This window comes from Callithrix jacchus, chromosome 13, assembly GCF_049354715.1.
Source record: "Callithrix jacchus isolate 240 chromosome 13, calJac240_pri, whole genome shotgun sequence".
In the NCBI taxonomy this organism is placed as follows: domain Eukaryota; kingdom Metazoa; phylum Chordata; class Mammalia; order Primates; family Cebidae; genus Callithrix; species Callithrix jacchus.
The window spans coordinates 121,657,256-121,681,431 of record NC_133514.1 but is presented as its reverse complement, the minus strand read 5'-3'; the positions used below and the strand labels follow the sequence as shown (position 1 = coordinate 121,681,431).

The 24,176-nt window shown below is 60.0% G+C and overlaps 1 protein-coding gene across 6 annotated transcripts in view; it reads right to left on the bottom strand.

Annotated features, from left to right (window-relative positions):
• The window catches only part of NFATC1 (nuclear factor of activated T cells 1), a 132,408-nt gene extending 110,208 nt beyond the window's left edge, over positions 1–22,200 (bottom strand). For 3 of the 6 annotated variants that reach the window (XM_035271395.3, XM_017963563.5, XM_035271396.3), the window contains exons 1-2: positions 21,784–22,200; positions 7,376–8,471 (exon numbers count right to left, since the gene is read on the bottom strand). In XM_035271395.3, coding sequence (XP_035127286.3) covers positions 7,376–8,471; positions 21,784–21,901 — 1,214 coding nt within the window. In that variant the 5' untranslated portion in view covers positions 21,902–22,200. Of the gene's footprint in view, positions 1–7,375; positions 8,472–17,744; positions 17,947–21,783 lie in introns of those variants that run through there. The other 3 variants (XM_035271397.3, XM_035271398.3, XM_035271401.3) reach the window with 1 other exon arrangement.
• Between the last annotated feature and the right edge of the window lie 1,976 nt (positions 22,201–24,176).

Sequence of the window (24,176 nt, the reverse complement as noted above, 5' to 3'; positions counted from 1 at the left end):
TCTCCCATCATCTCCCATCTCCCATCATCTCCCGTCTCCCATCATCTCCCATCTCCCGTCATCTCCCATCTCCCATCATCTCCCACCTCCCATCTCCCATCATCTCCCATCTCCCATCATCTCCCATCATCTCCCAACATCCCCCGTCATCTCCCATCTCCCATCATCTCCCATTATCCCCCATTATCTCCCATCTCCCATCATCTCCCTCATCTTATCTCCCATCATCTCCCATCTCCCATCATCTCCCATCATCTCTCTCATCTCATCTCCCATCATCTCCCATCTCCCATCATCCCCCATCATCGCCCAGAATCTCCCATCTCCTACCATCTCCCACCATCTCCCATCTCCCATCATCTCCCGTCTCCCATCATCTCCCGTCTCCTATCATCTCTCGTCTCCCATCATCTCCCGTCTCCCATCATCTCCCATCTCCCATCATCTCCCGTCTCCCATCATCTCCCACCTCCCATCATCTCCCATCTCCCATCATCTCCCATCATCCCCCATCATCTCCCATCTCCCATCATCTCCTATCATCTTCCATCTCCCTCATCTCCCATCTTCCATCATCCCCCATCATCTCCCATCATCTACCATCATCTCCCATCCCCCATCATCTCCCATCATCTTCCATCTCCCTCATCTCCCATCATCCCCCATCATCTCCCATCTCCCATCATCTCCCACCTCCCATCATCTCCCATCTCCCATCATCTCCCATCTCCCATCATCTCCCGTCTCCCATCATCTCCCATCATCTCCCATCTCCCGTCATCTCCCATCTCCCATCATCTCCCACCTCCCATCTCCCATCATCTCCCACCTCCCATCATCTCCCATCTCCCATCATCTCCCATCTCCCATCATGTCCCGTCTCCCATCATCTCCCATCTCCCGTCATCTCCCATCTCCCATCATCTCCCATCATCTCCCATCTCCCATCATCTCCCATCATTTCCCATCTCCCATCATCTCCCATCTCCCATGATCTCCCATGAGCTCCCATGAGCTCCCATCTTCCATCATTTCCCATCTCCCATCATCTCCCATCTCCCATCATCTTCCATCATTTCCCATCTCCCATCATCTCCCATCTCCCATGATCTCCCATGAACTCCCATCTCCCATCATCTCCCACCTCCCATCATCTCCCGTCTCCCATCATCTCCCATCTCCCATCATCTCCCATCATCTCCCACCTCCCATCATCTCCCGTCTCCCATCATCTCCCATCTCCCGTCATCTCCCGTCTCCCATCATCTCCCATCATCTCCCACCTCCCATCTCCCATCATCTCCCATCTCCCATCATCTCCCATCTCCCATCATCCCCCATCAGCTCCCATCTCCCATCATCTCCCGTCTCCCATCATCTCCCATCATCTCCCATCATCTCCCACCTCCCATCATCTCCCACCTCCCATCATCTCCCATCTCCCATCATCTCCCACCTCCCATCATCTCCCGTCTCCCATCATCTCCCATCTCCCGTCATCTCCCGTCTCCCATCATCTCCCATCATCTCCCACCTCCCATCTCCCATCATCTCCCATCTCCCATCATCTCCCATCTCCCATCATCCCCCATCAGCTCCCATCTCCCATCATCTCCCGTCTCCCATCATCTCCCATCATCTCCCACCTCCCATCATCTCCCACCTCCCATCATCTCCCATCTCCCATCATCTCCCGTCATCTCCCATCTCCCGTCATCTCCCATCTCCCATCATCTCCCATCATCTCCCATCTCCCATCATCTCCCGTCATCTCCTGTCTCCCGTCATCTCCCATCATCTCCCATTATCTCCCACCTCCCATCTCCCATCATCTCCCATCTCCCATCATCTCCCATCATCTCCCATCATCTCCCATCTCCCATCATCTCCCATCATCTCCTGTCTCCCATCATCTCCCATCATCCCCCATTATCTCCTATCATCTCCCATCATCTCCCATCATCTCCCATCATCCCCCATCATCTCCCATCATCTCCCACCATCTCCCATCATCTCCCATCTCCCCCTCGGCCTATCTCCCCCATAGCCAAGAGCTTCCTGTGGACTGTCAGTTTTTGCAAGTCACCCGAGGTCCTGCTTAGCCAAATGCAGGCTCCAGAGCTGCCACCGTAAATGCAAGGGAGGGGCAGGGTCACATCTCAGCCGTCCAGTCATTCAAGACCTTTCAGAGCCAGCCTGGCGCAGCACCCACAGGATGGACCAGAGACAGCACAGGGCCCAACATGCATGCCAGGGGCCAGGAGGAAACAGCAGGACAGGGTGCGGGGTGGTGGGGGGCGGGTGGGGAGCTGACAACCCGGACAGACGTAGCAGGAACCAGATCCAGAGTGATGGGCTTTAAGGATGGCTGTGGGGTGGCTTCCCTCCCTGGAAACAGAAGAGCTTTACAGGGAGACACAGTGGAAGTTGGTCGTGAGCTGTTCCAGCCCGTGCCAGCGTTTTACAAACCACGGGGTAACCCCACACCTTCGGTTTCTTAGCTAACCATCTTCCCAGGAGGTGACAGCAGCGGGACGCTCGGGAAGGTCCCACAGCCACCGCCTTACATGTTCTGCTACGCCAGGGCTCAGCATAACGCTTTAGAGACTGTGTCTCTCACCCCACAGGGCCCACCAGCGTCCAGGGACACGGAGGTCTGGATAGTCCGGCGCAAGAGCCCAGACGGCCCCCACTACAGGGTCTGGGAGCCCTGGAAAGCCTGCACCATCCCCCACACCTGCCAAGCCCGAACCCCCCAACGCCAGAGCCACAAGAGCAAAGGGAATTCCAACACAGTGGACAGGGCTGCTGAGCCTGGCAGGGTCCTCATCTCCTGCGGGATTATTACAGATTCCACTCAACGCTGAGGCTGAAGATGCCTTACGAAACGCAAGGGCGGTTTCCTCAGACCTTTCCAAACTAATACGAGGCATAGCAGAAAAGTGACTGCAGCCCAAAGCCTAACAGAAACGACATCTGAGATAAAGAGGTTTGAACAGACGTCACGGCATCAACCTCAGCTACTCCCATCGTCGAAAACAAGCAGGCTCTAAGGAAACCCTGTTCATCAGCTGATCGCGCCCCCTAGAAATTTAACTTCTAAACCATTCAATCTAAAAAGTAATGTTTCAGGTGGAGAAACTGAATTTGTGCCATTAAAAGTTGCACACAGGTTCCGTTAAAATGAACTGAACTGCCTTTCCACAAGTAGTTTCTTTTTAAGTCTCAATTCCCTACAACCTTTTGCCTCTATAAAGGCAGCCTCAGAGACTGGATGCAGAGAGACGTGCAGATGGCTTCGGAGCTCTCCAGAGGCCAATGCCGAAGGAAGAGCAGATGCCGGCACAGACCAACCTGGACAGGGACGCACGTGGCGAGGCGGCCAGACGGCGGAGGAGCAACGTAAGGAGGCAGCCGTGCAGGCTTCAGCTCCTGTGGTCAACGTGGAATCTTCAAAAGCCACCATCTGAGAAGCACGATTCACAAAGAACCCACACAGCGCTGGACGCACACTCTCGCCCTGGCCTCCTCCAGACGCGGCCCAGCAGCGTCTCCTCGCACCCTCGGCCGCACACAGAGAGGTGCCTGGGAGGTCACCTGCTAGGATCGCCACCATTACCCCCGGAAAGAAGCCAGGCGGGAAGAAAGCCTACTCCTTTCTGATGCCAGAGTGCACAGCTTAACATTCTGATTTTTAGGGGTCTGGCAACAGCCTGTGGTTCCTGTGCCTGTCCCCCCAAGTTTTGACAATAGACACATCACTCCACTGAACTCTGAAACAGCTCCAGATGCTGAAACCGTCAAGGTTCCATCACCCACTCCTACTACCTTCGCAAACGTTCTCATTCCTTCAGTTACAGCAGGAATTCAGTATCGTGCTTTGACCATCGTGGGCCTATCAGAGGACCCTACACAGGACCGGAGCCACAGATGCTGAACAAGCCACAGATGCCCCAAAGGGCAACAGTCCAGAACCCCGAAGGCCCTCGGGAAAGGACGCGCATGGCACGCTTCACTAACCAGCTCCCTCTGGCATCAGGACACGACTCATGGAGCAGGTTCTGCCCCACAGCAGGGGGACAATGGGCACATTACACATTCTCCACCCCAAGCTCTGGAGATAATAAAAAATACAGCTTTCCAGCTGCACGGCCCCAGAGCCTGGTGTGTGACCAGGGAGGGGCGTTCCTGGGGAAGGAAGTTGGGCCCCTACACCTCCCCGGCAAGAAACTTAACATTTCATCTGTGCCGTGGCTTCCAGCTGCCTGGGGCACCGCTGACGAGGTCGCTGGAAACATATTCTGACGTGGAACAGAACAGTGAGAAAAGGGGAGCCGCAAACCCTGGAGGCGAGTCTGGGACTCACTGGCCGAGTTTTGTTTGTGTTAACGCTCAGGAACGTTTCGGCCACCACACCTAACGGGGCTGCTGCAGCCCGGAGATAAAGCTAAGTGGGTCACGTGGCTGCGCAGTCCTTGCTGAAACTCCCAGGCACCTGAGCTCTCCAACCTCCGCACCAAATGCAGGCCGGAGATGGCAGCAGGGGCTGCAGCCGCCAGAGCACAGCGTCCCCGAGGACATCTTGCCTCCCAGGAGACCGAGAAGGAACCGGGATGGGCCTGTGTTTCAAAGGCTGCCTACAGGGGATTAGGGCTGAACGGGGCCCCCGCAAACTCCCTCGATGGAGTGCTGCCCACCGAGGCTGTGTGGAGAGAGGCCTTTACAGAGCAGTCGAGGTCATCAGGGTGGCCAACCCAGCAGGACCAGTGTCCTCAGAAAAGGAGACATCTGGACACAGACACGCATGGGGACGGCGAGGTGAGCAGTCGTGGGAAGAAGCCGGCATCTCCAAGCCAGGGAGAGGGGCCGGCGGATGCTCCCTCAGGGCCTCCGAAAGATCAGCCCTGGGTCTCGGCTTCCCGTCTCAGGACCCTGAGAGAAAATCCGCGGCGAAGGCCACGCGTCTGCAGGACCGCGTCAGGGCGGCCCCAGGCTCCACCCAGAGGTTCACAACCATGCTAAGACCTGCCTCACGCCGAGTCCCAGTTACACCTCCATGACGTCCCCTTCCCTTTTCTCCAAAGTTCTGTCGAGCTCCGTGGTGCTGGACAAGCTTGTCGCTGTCCCCAAGCTCGGAGGCCGTGAGGTGCCATGTGTGTGGCTGCTGGAGAGTCCACGCCATGGCACTTTTAAACAGTTACAGTGATAGAACAGAGGCAAAAACAGGTCTTAAATTTTCCCAGTGCCTCCAACTGGATGGAATTTTTAAATTAAATCCAGGTCCCGACATAGGCTTGTTCTGATGATAACCTAGGAATATGCCAGCCTTTTAAACCTGAGAGCATTCAAAGCAGAAGTTGGGATGGAAAGGTCAATGTGCCCACTGCAGGTCATGGCAAACCCGTGGTCACCTTTGCTTTTCCCGAAAGCCCAGCTGATGGCGATTCTTAGCGCCATGGCCGTGGAAAGGCAGCATTGGCCTCACACTGTTCTCTTGCCACAAGCCTTCACAGAGGGTTAGCTGGGTTCTTCCCAGCCTGGAGCTGCGCTACCTGCTTGCTGCTCTGACTCTTCCAGGAGTGCTCCAGCTGGGCTAGAGCAGGGACCGTTCCTCCCGGAGCACCCTCAGACCTGCCTTCCTCACCCTGCAGAATTAGGGGAACACCCTCAGGCCTGCCTTCCTCACCCTGCAGAGCTGGGGGAGCACCCTCAGGCCTGCCTTCCTCACCCTACAGAGCTGGGGGAGCACCCTCAGGCCTGCCTTCCTCACCCTGCAGAGCTGGGGGAGCACCCTCAGGCCTGCCTTCCTCACCCTGCAGAGCTGGGGGAGCACCCTCAGGCCTGCCTTCCTCACCCTACAGAACTGGGGGAGCATCCTCAGGCCTGCCTTCCTCACCCTGCAGAACTGGGGGAGCACCCTCAGGCCTGCCTTCCTCACCCTGCAGAGCTGGGGGAGCACCCTCAGGCCTGCCTTCCTCACCCTGCAGAGCTGGGGGAGCACCCTCAGGCCTGCCTTCCTCACCCTGCAGAGCTGGGGGAGCACCCTCAGGCCTGCCTTCCTCACCCTACAGAACTGGGGGAGCACCCTCAGGCCTGCCTTCCTCACCCTACAGAACTGGGGGAGCACCCTCAGGCCTGCCTTCCTCACCCTGCAGAGCTGGGGGAGCACCCTCAGGCCTGCTTTCCTCACCCTGCAGAACTGGGGGAGCACCCTCAGGCCTGCCTTCCTCACCCTGCAGAACTGGGGGAGCACCCTCAGGCCTGCCTTCCTCACCCTGCAGAGCTGAAGGAGCACCCTCAGGCCTGCCTTCCTCACCCTGCAGAACTGGGAGCTGCACCTGCCCTCTCCACTGCCTGGACTCACCTCCCGATTGCTCGCTAATAAAAAAGGAGTTGGGGGTGGGGAGGAATGAAAAAAAAAACAGGAAAACGCCCAGCCTGGAATGCCCCGGGCTGCGCGTGGCAAACGCCTCTTCCTGAGGACACAGCGGCAGCCCTGACGTCATAGGCCACAGGGTGCTGCCCCTGGCCGCCTGCGCGGACGTTTCCATGCCTCAGATAAAAATCCCAGGGCAGAAATCACTCTCGGGGGTCACTCGCAGCCCACCTGCTGGGAAAGCTGTTTCATTAAAGATAAAAACACCGGGCTGGTGACGTGGACCCGGCGGAGGGTGTCCCAGCAGCCCCTCACACTGAAAGAAAACCAACAGCCGAGACCCACCAAAGGCTGGCATCTCCGGGGAGCAGGCAGTCCTGCTGTTCTGAAGCGCGGCGGGCTGGGTGCTCTGGGGCCCCATCTGCACCGGAGCCAGGGATGGCAATTACTGGGGGAGAGGGGGAGGAGGTGGGGGAGGGGGCACCCACAGTGGATTCCCTGAGGAAGAAACCGTGTGTGAGTCCTCCTTAGGGGCAGATGGCAGCTCCCGGAATTCCCACGTGGAAGCCCTGACTGCCAGCAGGGCCACTCTATTTGAAATGGGTCTTGGCAGAGACTGAGCAACATGAGGCCATCAGCAGGGCCTGATCCGAGAGGATGGGAGACTGTACGGATGGAAACATGCAGATGGGGCGAGGCTCACGGGGAGATGGCCGCGGGAACGGGAGGCAGACATGGGCAGACCCTCCCTCCCAGCTCCAGGAGGACCACCTGCCCCCAGGTCCTGAGTCTCAGGTCACAGGAGCAGGAGGCAGACATGGGCAGACCCTCCCTCCCAGCTCCAGGAGGACCACCTGTCCCCCAGACCCCCAGTCTCAGGCCACAGGAAGGGGAGGCAGACACGGGCAGACCCTCCCTCCCAGCTCCAGGAGGACCACCTACCCCCCGGCCCCGAGTCACGGCCCCCAGACACGACGCCCGGCCCGGCCACCGGCTCACCTCATGTAGGGTGTGGGGGACAGGGGCTTCGGCTTTGCCCACTGGTATGGGTGCTGCGGCACTGCCAGGTACTGGTCGCAGAAGCCGCCCTTCCTGACGTGCTGGAAAGAGAAGTCTTCAGGCGCGAAGTCGGCCGGGGGCGGGGGGCTGCCCAGGTCCTCCCCGACGGGCTCCACCTTGAGCGCCACCGAGGGCGGCTGCTCCAGGGTGGTCTTGCGGGACTTGACGGGGACGCCGTCGCCCAGGTCCAGGCTGCTGTCAGTGGTCAGCGCGTTGATGGCGGCCACGATGGCCGAGCTGGTGTACTGGGTGCTGTTGCCCAGCCACGAGTCGTCGGTCACGCTGACCCGCGGGGAGCCGTGTGGGGACGGCGTGGGCGAGCGCTGGGGCGAGCATGGTGGCTGCCGGCCGTTGAGGCTGTACTTCCTCTTGTTGCCGGGCGACGCGGGCCTGGAGGAGCGGGCGCCCAGCCAGCTCTCCTCGGTGACACTGGCACGCGGGGAGGTGGAGGGTGAGTGCCGCGGGGAGCCCAGCAGCATGCAGGCCCCCAGCCCGCGGGGAAAGCCCTCCTCAGCGTCCGTGGTCTTTGGGGACACGCAGGGAGACTGCCACGGCGACGTCTGGGGTGACGCATACGGGTACGAGTAGCTGGACTCATAGGAGGAGGCCTCGGAGGTGCAGCTGCGGGAGGACAAGCTGCTGGCTGGGCTCAGGCAGGAGGGGTCCCTGTAGGCCTCCAGGCCGGGCAGGCTCAGCGTGGCTGTGGACGGGGAGCGCTTGGAGCTGGGGAGGACGTCTTCCACCTCCGTGTCCTGGAGAAACTGGTTGTTGCTGTGGTGCAGACCCAGGTACGAGGTGATCTCGATGCGCGGGCTCTCCAGGGCGGGGGCCCCGTTCGGCCTCACGTGGCCGGACGACAGGAAGTAGCCCGCAGGCCCACCATCCAGGGCTGCCCCGTACCCCACGGGGTGTTCCACCGGCAGGACGAGGCCCGGGGTGGAGGTCTGAAGGTCATGGCACGGGGCCGGCAGGGAGGAGTGTGTTGTGGGCAGCCGCAGTGCAGGGCCGACGCTGGAGGGCGCGTAGCCATAGTGTTCTAGAGAGAAAAAGAAGCAGATGGTGGCATGAGGGGCTGGGCATCGCAAAGCAGAAACCCACGGACTCAGGGCCAGCCGGCAGCCCCAGGCCTCAGCCAACGGCCGGGGAGCCTCGGCCCCCAAGGAGCGGGCCGGCAAACGTCTCTGAGACCCCACTGCCCGACGGCTCCAGGCGAGTGTGAGTGACAGCCCCGGGCCCAACTGGCCAACAAGTCCCCTGAGCCCTCGCTGCTCACCTCCCCTCCTCTCCCACAGCAGCAGGGCCTCCGAATGTCCCTCCCAGAGAGACGCGGCCGGGTCCTCATGGTCTTCTCCACTCTGCAACCACCCTCTTCATGTAACACCCGAACTCAACACTCGGGCCGTCCTCCAGCTGACGTTTTCTCTGATGTGTGTCACAATCTCACGTTTTCACCCGTTCACCTCACACTCTTGACAACAGAAACCTCAGTTCCACAGGCAGAGCATTTGGACGGCCTTACTCTACCCTGGCTCACCGCTGGCTTTAGAGCCAAAGACTGTGCCTGGCGCATCCTAAAATGTGTTCCTTTTGTTTAATGGATGGATGGCTGCTGGGTGGTGGAGGATGGAAGGTGGACGGACAGGTAAAGAGAGGATGGATAATGATGGATCAGGGGTGAAGGGTCGATGGAGGGTAGGCGGATGGATGAACAAGGCAGGAATGAGGGGTGAATAGATGGATTATGGATGGGTGGATGGATGGATGGAGGCATAATAAATGGTGGATGAATGAATGAATGGATGGACAGATGAATGGGTGGATAGATGGATGGGGAATGGAGGAATAATGGATGGATGGATGGGCAGATGGGTAAAGGATAGATAATGGGAGGGCAGATGATGGATGATGCTGGATCATGGATGGATGATGGACAGATGGATGGATGGAAATGGATAGGGGATGGACGGTTGACAGATGAACGATGGATGGATGATGAAGAGAGGATGATGGATGATGGATAAACAGATGGATAATGAATGAATAAGATGATGGATGGGGACAGAGGGATGATGGGTGGATGGATAATGGATAGATGGACGATGAACAGAGGTGAAGGAATGATGGATGGTTTGATGATGGGTAGATGGACAGATGGATGGATGACGGATGGATGGAGAGAAGGATTGTTTTAGATGTAAGGACCTAGATATGTAAAGAAATTTTAATAGGCTTGTTCCTGTCAAGGTGCCCTAATCACCAGCTACATAGAAAACATCTCAAGGAATGAATGAAAATACAGACTCTGAAATCCTGCTCATGGAGATCCTCATACTGTCTCATGGCCTAGGAATCCATCTTTTAAAACCAAACAGAAGGTTCTAGTACACAGCTAGATCTAAGAATCATTATGTGTTAATTACACTCAATAAAATATTTTTTAAAATCATTATAAGGGAAATTCCTAATTTTAACAGGTAAGACATGCTTCTGGATTTCTGATTGAAAAAGACTTTTTATAACACCTTGGAGCCTTAAGATTCATGCCTAGAGATGAGTATTCCCAGGCCTCTAAATAATACAGAGAAGCACGTGGAAATTCTATATCCATCTCCCGGTGTAAGTTCACGGGCTTGAAGGTACTTTATTCAAGGACACTGCTGACTTTCCGCTAAGGATAAACGCCAGGAAAACCTGGGGTCTCAAAACACCAACTCAAACCCCAGCGTATTTACTAACAGATATCGCTGTCACAGCCAGGGAGGTGGGAAACATGGCACGGCAGCCTGTAAGAGGACACAACGTGGCCCCGACCCCAGGGGTCACAGCTGCCTTCTGGAAATTCCAGACACTCGGGGGGCAGAGCCATGGCAGAGAGAAAGAAACAAGCTGCGACAGGGCCACACTGCACAAGTGCACAGATGCTCTCGGGGTGCGAGCCTAGCCCTGCTCAGGACGTCTGCACCCTTAGCTGAGACTGAGCGCCTTGGGGATGGTGCTGGCCAGGCCCAAGTCCCGCACTCCCCATCATAAAGAAATTCCCTCAAGGAGACGGGAGCCATACAGTCTCCTCCTGCACACCGGAGAGAGAGAGGGCAGAAATAGTCAATCAGGGAAGTGGCCAGGCATGGTGGCTCACACCTACAATCCCAGAACTTTGGGAGGCTGAGGCAGGCAGATCACCTGAGGTCAGGAGTTCGAGACCAGCCTGGGCGACAGGGCGAAACCTCGTCTCTAAAAAAATATCAAAAATTAGCCGGGTGTGGTGGCATGTGCCTGCAGTGCCAGTTACTCTGGAGGCTGAGGCAGGAGAATTGCTTGAGCCTGGGAGCCAGAGGTTGCAGTGAGCTGAGATCACGCCACTGCATTCCAGCCTGGGCAATACAGGAATAAATAAACAAATTTAGGAGGCTTTTCTTTCCCCAGAGTCACTGGTGGAAACGGGGGGTGGAGCTGGAGCCAGGTATCCTGATGCCAATGCCAGCATCCAGCCGGGCCTCTGGTAAGGACACACACAGCTTCCCCGGGGTATGCCCCAGCCTGAGATGCCCACTCTGGGGATGATGCCCCCATGTCCACTGTATCTACCTTGCCCCCAGGCTCCACACTCACGGGACACTTCAGGCCAAATGAGCTCAGATGAGTGTCCCTGTAAAGATGAGCCTGGAGAGGGGCTTCCTGGAGAAGGTGAGGCTTGCGAGGAAGCTCGAAGGCCTCGGACCTGCTGGTGACCCGAGGGGCTCTGGTCGGGCAAGCTGCAGTCCTCTGAGAGCTCCGCCTGGGCATCACAGTGGCTCCTCTGTGTCCTATGTAAACCCTGAGCCAGCTGCATCAGACCCACTGGACAACTGGCCACACGGCAGGTTCTCCTGTGCCCGGTGCCCCACACATCCAAGTGCCCGTGCCAGGCCAGTCCTGCCATTAGCCCAGTGCCCAGCGCTGCGGGAGGCCCTCGGAGCCATGGGAGGCCCTGCAGCTAGGTGTGGGTAACCCCCCACATAGGCACCGAGGACTGAGAGCTAAGCAGAACGCTCAGCCCTATACTAGGGTCTCCTGGGAAGTGCAGGGACACAGGCGGACGGAAGGCAGGCAGGGTAGGGCCCCGCAAGGGGCATTTGCCAAGTGCAGGCCTGTGGCTCCTGGAGTTCCGGTCGGGGTGCCACACGGCCACCTGTTTGCTATTCTGCATTGTCACCAAACGCTGTCTGAAAGCCGTACTTCAGCCAAAAATGCTTCCTTCCAGCTGCCCACGTTACAGACACTTAGTGCTGGCCCCGCTAACGTGTCTAGAAGCCATTTCTTCTGTTGGAGCAGAAACGCCACATTGCACTGGGAACGAGCATTCGTCTCAGACCAGTCACCAGCTCCAGGAGAGCCAATAGCACAACCAGTGAGCTGAGGGACACCAGGGCGGTGGGTCCCATCACAGGGCCCAGCCTCGCTCCCACGGCCCGACTTCCTCCTGGAGGCATCCGTGGCCTCCTGCTGGCTCTCCAGGCCCACCTGCTCCACACACTTCCCCTCACTGCCCAGACCTGGAAGCAGGCTTAACTGCAGCTGATGAATGTCCAGATTCCTACGCTTCCTGTTCCCAATGAAAAGAATATTTGTTTCGAAGACACAGCTGATCCCACAGTTGAGCTACCGTGTGCTGAGAGGAAGGTAATTCTGAAGCGCTGTTTAAACCCCTAGTAATTAACAGAGCAAGTCTTGGGGCCTCCCCGCACCCTCCCACAGGACTCAGCCCTGAACTGGGCTCCCGGCAGTGACGGAGCCCAGAGCTGGGCCCCATGGGGTGCTACAGCCCATCACTGGAAGGTTCTTGATGGAACGGGCAAGGAAGGAGAGGGCCTGACGGGTCTCTGCTGCAGGTCCTCTGGGACTGTGGGAGAAGGCCCTGACTGAGTGGAAGTGAGGGGAAGTGAGGAAGAGGAGGAGACTCGGGCAGCCAGAGCAGGAAGTGCGTGCCGCCAGGCTGCACATGCCCGGGGCACCGGGGGCCTTCACTGAAACTAAAGCATTGCAATAAAACCTCATTCAATGAAGCAAAGAAACAGCATAAAGCCTTTATTGAAAAATGAAAAGGGCTCAATCTAAGCATGAGTTTCCCCTAATTAAACAAATGACGAAAAGAAAGCTCAAATGCCTGAATTCCACGAGGGTCCCTTGCCCAGGTCCCTGGAGGGCTGGCCATGGATAGCTTCTTCTTCCTACAACAGGAGAAGGTGGGGGTCAAGCTGCCCCCAGAGGCCGAGCCCACGCACTGGGCCGGCTGGCTGTGAGCCCTCCCTCCCTCCCCGCCCCTCCCAGCTCCCAGTGAATTTGGTTTTATGACCCACCTAAACCGTATTCAAATCTGAGTTATTCAACTATTCAAAGGGTTCACATGTACATGGGAAGAAAATATTCCCGGTAACTTTCTTGACCATCCCGAGCGGCTTGGGCTGATTTGCGTCTCGCCAGACGGTGGCTACAGAGCTGGGCGTCTGTACCCCCTGGCTGGTGGTGCCCGAGAGCCTGGTTCATTAAACTACAAACTAGGGTGCAGGCGAGCAGGAGACAGAGCTGGATTCAAAACCCCTCTCACGGGGGGCACATCTGACACCCTTAACACGAGGCATCAGCGCGGCCCCTCCGATGTCCGCGCTGGCTCCCCACTTCTGAGCCCCTGATGCTCACCGGCTCCCTCCACCATCCGGCACCTCACGACACACAGGTGGTTTCAGGGTGCTAGGACGGAGGCCCAAGCGGGGAGCAGGAGAAGCCCAGGCGCACAAGTTCCATGTCAGAGCTGGCAGAAGTGCTCTGCCTCACTCGGAGAAACAACCCTCTTCAGAACCACACACCTCTGTTGTTTCTAAACAACCACAAAAAACCGTATTGGGTCAAGACATGAATTAATCCATGAAGTACCGTGGTCAGGTCCCCCACAGGTGGGCAGACCTGCCCCGCTGGGCCCCGGCACCTGCCCCTCACGCCGCCACGCAGTGCCCAGACGGCCGTTCATCGCCACGCTCTGCGATGCCGCATCAGGCCAGCACTGCCGACAGGAATCCTGGCACCGGCCACCACAGACCTCTCATCTGAGAGGCGCCATCACAGACAACGTTATTCTTCAGTCTAAGAAACACCCATTCAGCCCTTGCTGGGGCCGAACCCCAGGCCGGCGGAACCCCGGGCACTGCTGCCGCGTCTCCAGACCGCCACGGAGGCCGCTGTGGTGAGGCCGGAAGACAACTGTGTGTACTGGAGACAAAATGAAGGGAAGCAACACGTGGCCAGAGCCTGCGCTTGGAAGCGCTGTGCTGAGCAGGCCTGAGACGCTGCCGCACAGTGGCACGGGGACATGGCCAGGCCCGCGGCGTGACAGACAGCAGCAGCCGTTCCCCCAATGATCTGCCAGTGAGAAAATTTAAAAGGCAAACTGGGTGGCCTCGCCACCGTGCACACGCCGCATTTCACAGTATTTCACGTCCCATGAACACGCACCATCGCCTCTACACAGGCCCTTCCTCCAGCCAGGTCCCAGTCTGGGACATCGTTCCTTAGAGGGACTGGAAAATTCCCCGAGAGGACGCACAAGTCATTTAAAGAGAATTCCTCTTTTTGAACTCTCTGTTTTCAAGGAATTAAAAAATATTCAAGTTGCTAATGGCCAGCTGGGGGTCTTCCTTTGAAAAGCATGACACAGAACTGAAACATCCCAGTCTGCCTGAGAACTCCCCCCTCCACGAAACACCTCTGGAACCTCAGGGGGTGAGCTGTGCGTGGTAACAGGAGGGACGCTTTCCCCAAACACTAAACTAATTTAGCTCTGTCCTGGGACCTCTCTGCTCACCAGGCCTCCCCTGAATTCAGCTCTGTCCTGGGACCTCTCTGCTCACCAGGCCTCCCCTGAATTCAGCTCTGTCCTGGGACCTCTCTGCTCACCAGGCCTCCCCCGAATTCAGCTCTGCCCTGGGAACTCTCTCTCTGCGCACCAGGTGTCCCAGCCACAGGTTTCCTGCTGTAGCCCCTGACCAGCCATGAGCACCCCAGGCCCTGCTGGGGAAGAGAAAGCCTATTTGGTGAAAACAGACTTGAGAATAAAAGACTTCCAAAGCTCCATCTCTGCATAAGGCGTCCCCTTTCCACAAATGAACCATGACATGCCCCAGCCGTGTACGCAGGTTGGTGGCAGACCCGGGCAGAGGTTCGGAGGGTGGCCCCGACTGCCTGCCGGGGAAGCTCCAGCCCAAACACAGGCCTTGGCCAATTTCCTCCGAGTTGCCACGGCGACAGTGTTGGCAGCAGCCAGGCTGGCCAAAATAACTTAGAAAACAGGAGCCCTGGGGCGGGAAGCAGGCACACCCGCCTCCCAGCTGACAGTGAAGCCGCTATTTCCTGAGCCCCAGAAGGGAGCGGGGCCTCTCTCTGCAGAGGGAAGCCTGGGGCTTGCTCCTGGTGGACACAGGAGGCTCTGGAAGCTCAAATGCCACTCCCATCCCGCCTGGGAAATTATTTACAACACTTTCTTTTCACTGTCCCAAGAAAAATGGTTATTTACTATCTATTCTTTGCACCTGCTGAGCACTTCCGAAATAAGAACAAGACACAGCTCCTCCCTCAAAGCGCCAGTGAACGTTGAGACCTGTGCCGAAGTCTGACGAGATGGAAGGGGTGGGGCCACAGCCGCGTGGCAGGCTCCCAGCCACACACCCCACCCTGCGGCTGCAGCCCTCGGCTCTGCCAGGGGCACAGACCCTTCTCAGGGGACCCAGCCTACAGACCGCCTCCGGGGCTCAGGGCTGGCCCTTCCATTACAACAAAGTTTGACTTTCTGTGCTCAGTATAATCCATAAAACCGAGCACTGCCTTGCTTTGCAATTGATCTCAGACTATTCAATCATTTATTCATTTACACCCAGGCTCATTCCAAAAACAACGTGAAGCAGTTTCTATCACCCGTTAAAGGCTGGAGAGTTAATGTAATGATTTAACAGTGTGATATAAATAATTAATGTCATTGAATAATTAATCATCAAAATGCAGTAATAATGGTAATAAAAAGAAAGGAGAAAGCCTAGGTGTCTCGCAGGACACATAATGTGCACATGTAACACACGTGATAGACAAAGAACCTCTTACTAGTGACTTCACACCATAAAAGGACGAAGGGGCTCTTCTCAGCTCTGGCCTCTCCTGCTCAGAGCCCACACCCCTCAAGTCTAAAACCACGGAGGTCTCTGGAGGGGCAAGGACGCAGCAGAGAGAGGTTTCACAGCAGCCCGGCTCTGCGGGGCTCCCAGGGAACCGAGCAGTTCCAGAGGCCCAGGGTGCCTCGAGGGTGAGGCTCACGGCTTCACTCGCTCTGCTCCATCAAAACCATCAAGGAGCATTTTGGGAAAATGAGCCTGGGGGGGTGACAGGGGAGCGCTGTGTCCTAAACCCACCTGGAAGGAGGCCCCCTGCTCCAGGGTCAGGAGGGACCCTAGTTCACCAGGGTCCCCACATCTGATGCCAGCAGGAAGCCCGCCCACCTTAAAATGGTGTATAAACTGTGGCACCCTCATGAGACTAGGCCTCGAGGGACAGGGACTGACCTCCTGTGTCTTCTGGGATAAGCCTGGAGTTTCGTGGGCATTGTCCCAGGAGGCCAGCGGCACCCTGCTGCTGCGGCTGCTATGACACCGTCACGTGTGCACGGACGCGTGGAAGCCACCCTTGTCACTGAGCGTGCGCTCAGCACCCGCCCTGAGCCAGACACAGTGCCTAGTGCGGCAGAGCCCAGCCTGGAGGTGACAGACCCCCTTTGTGGGGATAACCGGCCCCTGTGCTTCCTTCCAGAAGGCAAAGCAGTGAAATCTCCAGCTGGGCCAAGTGGTGGGAGCTGCGCGCTGTCCCGAAGGCCCTGACCGGGTGCAGGTCCTGGGCTCTAGACACACAGTGCTTGTCCCAGCCCCACGGTCAGTGATTCACGCTGTGAATGACGGGGCAGGGAGTGCACTGGGAGGTCCCACCCGACCCTGGACCATGCACAAGCCATGGCAGCCTCCGTCCCAACAGATCCCACAGGGTCATCCCAGTGGCCACACTTCTGTGGGGCCAACTTTCACCCATAAAGAGGTCAGGAGTAGGTGACACTCCCGTGTGGCATGCCCAGGTGGAAGGCCCTGCTGAAACGCCTTGGCTCAAGTCTGGGAGGACCGGAACCAGCTCGGGAAATCGGCGCCACAGCCAGCCCGGCTGGGCTGGGCCTCCGGGAGGTCTCTCCCTCCCTCCCTCATCTGCCTTGGCTCCCACTGACCCCAAACACCTAGGACCCAGGCCGGGCAGGAAGACATCTGGGGAGTGTTGGGTCACCGGCCAAAGGCAGCGCAGGTCTGGTTGGAGCACTTATTTTGAGAAATAATGAAGATGTCGGACTTCTTTAAAAGAGAGTAGTGAATGATATGGAAAATATGACACTCACTACAGACACGGAGGTCCCTGCCTGCCAAGCTCCTCTGGCTTCACCTCTGCACGGGCAGAGCAGACAGAGGCCTTAGGGATGGGCACAGACAGGGGCGAACGGGGACCAGCCTGGGGTGATCTGGACAGAAGAGCCCCCAGGGCAGCAGGAGAGGGGCCCAGGCCCAAGGGCACCCACTCAATTCCATCAGGAGAAGGGAGTGATTGGCTGTTTGTTTACCTAGAACCTTTATTTCTGACCCAGAGCAGAGAAAAAGGAAGAAAAGGCTGGGGTCACAGTAGCTAGGGTAAACTTGGAAGCTGGAGATCTAGCGGGATCTGCGGGGCCGTGGGGGGCACGGCAGGGAGCGGGGACTGGGGGAGGGTGGCTCTGGGGGAAGGAGGGTAGCTGGGGGGGAAGGCGGGTGGCAGGCCCGGGAAAGAGGGGGGAAGGTGGCTGGGGGGGAAGGAGGGTAGCTGGGGGGGAAGGCGGGTGGCAGGCCCGGGAAAGAGGCAGGAGGGTGGCTGGGGAGCTGGGGGGTTGGGGGAGGTCGGCTGGGAGAGTTGGGGGCCTCCCCACTCTGGCAGCGCTGCCGACCCTCTGTCCCGAACGACCCCGCCCACGTCGGTGCCCCGGACGCGCCCTCCCCCCGGGTCCCCGCCGCGAGCGCTGGGAGGAACCATGTCCGAGCCCAGGACGTCCCGCACCAAAGCCCGCCCGGCCGCAGGCGCCTCTGCCCGGGGGGCGCCGGGGACTCCTGGGGTGCCGGGGGAGCGACGAGGACGCAGAGGAGGCCTGGGAGCCCCCAAACCCCGACCCAGCTCCGCGCCCCCCGCACAGCTGGACCAGCCGCGCCCCCCGCGCCCTCCCGGCCGGACCCACCTGGGGCGGCCGCGGCGACGCCCTCGTCGCGCTGGTTAAACTCGAAGAGGAACTCGAAGTCGAACTCCTGATCCTCCAGCCCCGTCATGGCGGGGCCGGGGCCGGGTGGAGGTCGCCGCGGCCCGGGGTTCGGGGCTCGGGGCTCAGCGCTCCCGGAGCTGGCCGCGCGTCCTCCGCGTAACGTGACCCCCGCCCCTCCCCCGTTCCCGCCCCGCCCCCGCCCCCCCCGGGGCGTTTCCGGGTTTACATAAACAACCGGCTCGCGGCCGCCGGCTTCCGAGTTTTAAATAAACTCCCCGGGAGGCGTGCCGGCCGGGTTCTTGCGTCCCTCCCGCGCCCCCCGGCTCCTCGCGCGCGCCCGCGCGCGCGCGATCCCTGGGGTCCCCCGGCCTCTTGCGCTCTGGGGGTCCCAGCCCGACGCAGGCTCCTCCCGACACAGGGTGGGGGCGTCGGGACCCCGGGCCACTCTGGCCTGGCCAGCTCCGCCCCAAGGGGGGGCAGGACCCAGAACCCCGCGGTTCCGCCCCCGGGGCACAGGCGGCACCAGGCTCACGTGGCTGCGCCCTGGGAGACTGAATTTGTTTAAAAGTTGTTTTGTTTTTTTTTAAGTTTGGAATCGGGCCTCCTCGGGAAAGTGGTGGCCCCAGTGGCCCCCGAGCGCCACTTGCGCGCCCCGCGGAATCCCGGGAATGGGGGGACGACCCAGCCCGAGGTCGCAAACGCTGGGAACTCCGATTTCAGCCCGACGGCGCCGGGAAGCGCAGGGTTTCCCGTGGGGTGCGTGGCGCGCGCCTCGGCCTGCAAACCCCTGCGGGTCCCCGGCCTCAAAACACCCGCCCTGCGCGCTCCCGCGCCAAGGGGAACCTGTCGTTCCTTCTAGGGGCACCTCCAAAGACGACCTCCTTGAGCGGGGCAGGAAGGCGGGTTCGGGTCGCACCCCAGGCGGCCCGAAGCTTGTGCGCGGCGGGGTGCGGGAAGGCCGGGCTGCTGCCGCTCCGCCTCGTGTTCTAACTCCCCCAGGGTCTGGGCACCACGTAAACCCGACGTCTGGAACAGCAGGAGGATGGTGGGAGGATGTGGGCGGGGGGAGCGTTTGGCCCGGAGAGAGGGGTGCGGGTGTCAAGCCTGGCCACCCTAATACTCATCAGAGCGCTGAGTCGGGCCTGGCCTGCCCCGCCGCACTGCCTTTTCCAGAGGCCAGAAACCCGCCGCGACCCTTTCAATGGATGGGTTCTCCAGTGACAAACCGTAGTTCGGTGTGGCCTGATTTAGTTTCTAATAATAGTCCTCACTTTGGATGGATGTTGGAGGGTTGTTTCGCTTTAGTTTGCTGTTTTTGCTGACCTTGGGCAAGTGGAAGTTCTGTTTTCTGTCGAGAAGCCACGTTGTTTCATTTTCTCCCTTTTCAGTACAGTTTTGTTTGAGAGGGAGTCTCACTGTCGACCAGGCTGGAGGCAGTGGTGCGATCTCGGCTCACTGCAACCTCCGACTCCCGCATTCAAGCGATTCTCCTGCCCCAATCCCCGAGTAGCTGGGATTACAGGCACCCACCACCAGCCTGGCTAAGTTTTGTATTTTTAGCAGAGACGGGTTTTCACCATGTTGGCCAGGCTGGTCTTGATTAATTGACCTTGTGATCCACCTGCCTCGGCCTCCCAAAGTGCTGGGATTACAGGCGGGAGCCACAGCACCTGGCCTGTACTTCTTCTTTTTTTTTTTTTTTTTTTTAACTCTAGCCACCTTTTTACTCCCACCAAAAAATTATACACAAATGACAGCCCTGATCATCTGTTTAGAGTGACACTTTTTGCTAAACTGTCCCGCCTGCTGGTGGCCCCGAGGGTTGTGGGCCCTGCAGGGATGGAGGCTCACCGGGCTGGGCTGTCCTAGGGCTGCACTGGTCTCCACCCCAGAGGAGGGAGTCGGTGGGGCCGCTGCCCTCCCCCGCTCCCCAGTGCGGGCTTTCCAAATGCTTCAGAGCTATTGGTCTATATTCAAAGTTGCCCGTTTCTCAGACACTGGGTGCCTCCACGGAAGTGTTTAGCTTGGATGCGTCCTCCCAGAGGCTGGGGATGTCTGCGGAGGCAGAGACCCGCTGGGGGTGATGAATCGGGGTGCCAGCGCCATGCCACTTTCTAATCTGGGCTGGGAAACAACACCGTGAAGTGGCAGAGAACAGGGTGAGCTTTGTTTGCCCCAGTCCGTGGGGCATTCTGTCTGGATGGCTGGGTGGCTACCTACAGGCCTGCACCTCTGCATTCTCCGTGAGGAATCAAGCCTGGGCCTTCAGGAACCGCGGTGCCTAATGAGCTTCCACCCAGATGGGCCCGAAACCGAGGGACTCGGGGGAGGCACCCAGGTCCTCAGATGGGCCGAGGACGGCCTCGTGGGGCCTACTCAGAAGGACCCAGAGCTTTCCTGGTGGCCTCCGCGATGGCCGTGTTGAAGCCACGCGTGCCCCATGCGGGCCTAAGTCAAGGACTGGATCACACTTTCCTGCCGGCTCAGTCTGCAGCCCTCATCAAATACCCCAATGTCGGGTAGGGGCTCACTGCCCGAGCGCACTGCCTGGCGGCGGGGCCTTTGCCAGCTGCTTTTCTTCAATTGGAAACACGAAAAACAGCCACTATCCCCGCTGTTTATTTCATAGGTTAAAAGGGCTCCTAAGTACAGGTCGGGCACCGGCTCTTCAGGTACCTAGATCTGAACTCAGAAGACCTGCCTTTCTAAAGGGAGTGGGCATGAAGGCCGGGAATTACAGGATTGAAAACCGAAACTCCAACAAGAAACATTTTAAAACTCTGTTACTAGCAAGATCACATTGTGTAAACATCGACACCGGCCATGATGTTTAAACATGCGAACTTCTAACGCCGGGATGAAATGGCGAGAAGCCTGAGCAGCTCCCGCCCCGTGAGGCTCAGGGCACTGACCACTCGGATCCCCTCCTTGGAGCTCATGGCCCAGCGCTCAACTCTGCTGGGACCAGCGAGTTCTCCGGAGCTGCGGAGCCCGGCTCTCCAGCAAGCCCCGCAGTGATTAGCGTCGCGCAGGAAGCGGCAGCGCTCGGAGGGACGTCGGCCCTTATGGAATGCACAGGTTGGCAGGTGTGCCGGTGCTCTTTAAGCAAATCACATAAAATATTTTAGAGCTGGTGAGGAATCTGGAAACGCCTCTCCCAATTTCCATTAGCATTTGCACCCCCAATCCCTCACTAGGACGCTCACACCTCTCCCGGGAGCCCACCCGACCTCCCCAGGGGTGTGTGGAGGGGACGGATTAAAGGAGGGGGCTGGAACGTGAGACTGCGCTGCAGGGGGGCCTCAGCGCCCCCGACACCCGGTTTCAGGGACCCAAATGGTGCCGCCTTTTTTCTTTTCACTATAAAGAAGCAGCTTGAAGCTTGGCGGTCCCTTTTCAAACTTGCCTGGAGCATCTTCTCTGGCTGGAACTCCTGCGCATAACGTTTCAAAATGTCTTAAATTCGGGGGTGTGCTGCGGCCGCGCTTTGGGTCCTGCAGGTTCAGGCGCCGGCGTGACGGGCTCGGCCCTGGGGCGCTCGGGAGCGCAGCTCGGGGAAGAGGCGGCCCCGAGCTCAGGGTGGGGGTGGGAAGGTACTGAACCCCAAACCGCGCTCTTGGTGCCAAAGGGTGGGCCTGCCTCGCTCCGTAGGACACAGGGCATCCTTCACTCCCAAGGAAGCCTCCCTTCCTCCCACGTGTCCTCTGCGGTCCCGCCAGCCCCAGCCTCACCCGTCCCCAAATCGCCGGCCTGGGAGCCGTTCTTCAGCGGGACACGCTGCGGCCCCGGCCCGGCTCACGCCCTCAGCACTGGGGCAGAGGAGACACCTATTGGCAAGAAGGCGCGCTCGGAACCGGGTGCGGGGAGCTGGCGGACGCTGTTCCCGGTCCGCGCCGCGCCCTTCCCTGGGCTCACAGACCCGGTAGGCCTCGCCCAGGGGCCGGGACCCCTCCGTGCGGGCGGCGGGAGCGGGGCGGGGGACGAGGGGTTCGGGGAGCGGCGAGCGCGCGGGGCTTACCTTCCTCCGCCGACTTCATGGTGCGCGGCGCAGGCCCCAAAGTTTCTCCGCTCCCGAAGACCGCAGCCGCAGGGCCGAGTGGAAACTTGGAAGGGACTGGAAAACTGGTGCTTGGCATCCGCGCGGCGGCGGCGGGGAGCGGAGCGGCGGGCGGAGGCACGGGAGGAGCGGGCTCCCCGAGCCGCCGGGGTCGGGTCTCTGGGAAAGGCAGCCCTGGCCTCGGACTCAGCGCCGCGCGCCCGGGAGGAAAGTCATCAGGGGGCGTGTGAGCGCGTGGCAGGGCCCGGCCGGGGCCCTGGGACCTGCGAGGTGGCTCCGAGCCCTGTGCCCGCCGCCCTGGTGCCCGCGCCCGGCCGCTGGGATCTGGCGCGGCGACTCCGCGGGCGAGTTCGGAGCCTCTGAGTCTCGCTCTGACGCAGGGCCGCGCTCTGCCTCCTGCCTTTTTAAAGCTGGAAAACACCTCCCCCGCCTCCCCGCCAGCCCGGCGGCTCCCGCGCCCCCTCCCTGCCGTGACATCACGCCGCTGCTGCCCCGGCCCGCGCTGGGCCCCAGGGACGAGTCTCGGAGCGCCCGCCCCTTCTCCCCGAGCCGCGGCAGCCGCCCGCCTAGGGGCAGGGACGCACGGGGAGGGTCGCACGCGGGATGGGGGCGCTCGGGAGGGGACGGGGGCGCACGGAAGGGGAGCGCTTGGGAGGGGACGCGGGTGCACGAAGAAGGGCGCGCACTGGAGGGGTACGTTGGGTCCCTTCGGGAGGGGACGGGGGTGCAGGGGCGCCTGGGGCCTGACAGGGGGGATACGGGGGCTGGCGGGGAAAACGGGGTGAACAGGCCAGACGGGAAGCTTAAGTCCACGCGGGTGTCCAGAGAGAGCCGGCCCTGCTTTGAAAAGGGGCGGGGGGCGGGGGGCGGGGGATGGAGGAGGGCTACCGCAAAAGCCCGACATGCTGAAGTCATTATGTAAAATCGCAGGCTTCCCCCGCTGTGGAAATTTGGAAAAGCGCTTCACTGGCAGGCCCTAGAAAGGAAATTCCCATCCCGCTAAATTACTAACAGATTGCGTGGCCGTCCCGGGACGTCGAGTTATTGTCATTTTTATTCTGTAAATATCTGCACGACCCAGACTGGCCGTGGCGGGGCCGGCGTGGGGAGGCAGAGGGACGCGCTCACCTGCCCCGGAGGACGAGCGTTTTACGGGCGCAACCGCGCGGCTCTGCGGGGGTGGGGGGGGCGAGGACGGCCCCAGCCACTTCACACTTTCCCCTTTCCCGTCTCCCCGCGTCTCTCCAGGCGCAGCTCAGATGCCAACGCGGCACCGCATTTTCTTGTGGGCTTTGGATGGAGGGGGTTGGCGGCTAAAGTGTCTGGTGTGTAGAAATCATTAATCGACAGCACGACACCCTCATGTGATACCTAAAGGCCAAAATCCTGTCTGCGGCGGGGACCAGCAGGTCCGCAGACCCCCGGCAGAGCACCGTGCCCCGTGGGTGCCCCCACAAGCGCCACTCAAGACTCGGCGGAGGCCGGGTACTGAATCGGGAGCTGCAGAACCGGGAAGGTGCGCGGCCAGAGCCGTCCAACCCCAGCCCGAGGCCTGGCTCCATTCGGCCACCCGGACTCAGCACCAATAGAACCCGCTTTTCCACCGCAGGCCTCGACCTGGAGACGCGCGCCCAGAGAAGCGGGGTGGGGGCCATTTCCCCGGATCGCTACCTGCGGGGCCCCTCGCGCGCCGAGCCAGGCCTGGCACAGCCCCGAGGCACCGGGCGTCGGGAGAGAAGGGGACCGCGCAAGGGCGCCCAGGCGGGTGGGCGGGGTGGAGGCCGGGGGAGGGGGGCTCCAGCGAGGCGGCAGCCAGGGGACGCTTGGACCGCCCTCCCCCGTCCCCCGCGCCAAACCTTCCCGCCGCGAGTCTCGGTGTCCCCAGGCCTGGAGCCAGGATTTGGCCGGGAGAGTTTCCGTCCCCCTTCTCGCCCCTCTTCTCCCCACCTCTGGGACGGGCGGGCGGAGACTCGCCGGGAGGAGGGAATCCCGGGGCCAGGTCTGGGGGACGCTCCCAGCCGGTCACGTGGGAGACGGAGCCCCCGACCCAGCCGCGGGCCTCGAGCCCGGGACCTACCAGGCCTGGCTGCTCTAGGCTCCCGAGGGGCCGGGACCGGGGCGGGGGCGGCCGCTCTTCCTCCTCCTCCCGCCCCTCCCCTTCCTCCGCTGCCTCCTCCTCCTCCTTCAATAAATACTTTTTTCACCCCTTGCAGAAAAGCTCCGTTTTCCTGTCTGCGCTGAAAGCCCTCCTTATCCCCCCGCCCGGGTGACGGAATCCCGGGTCTGTTTCTCTCTGTTTAATGCCGTTGCCGGGACCACGGTGGCCGCGCGCCAGGCGCTCGGAGTTCCGGAGG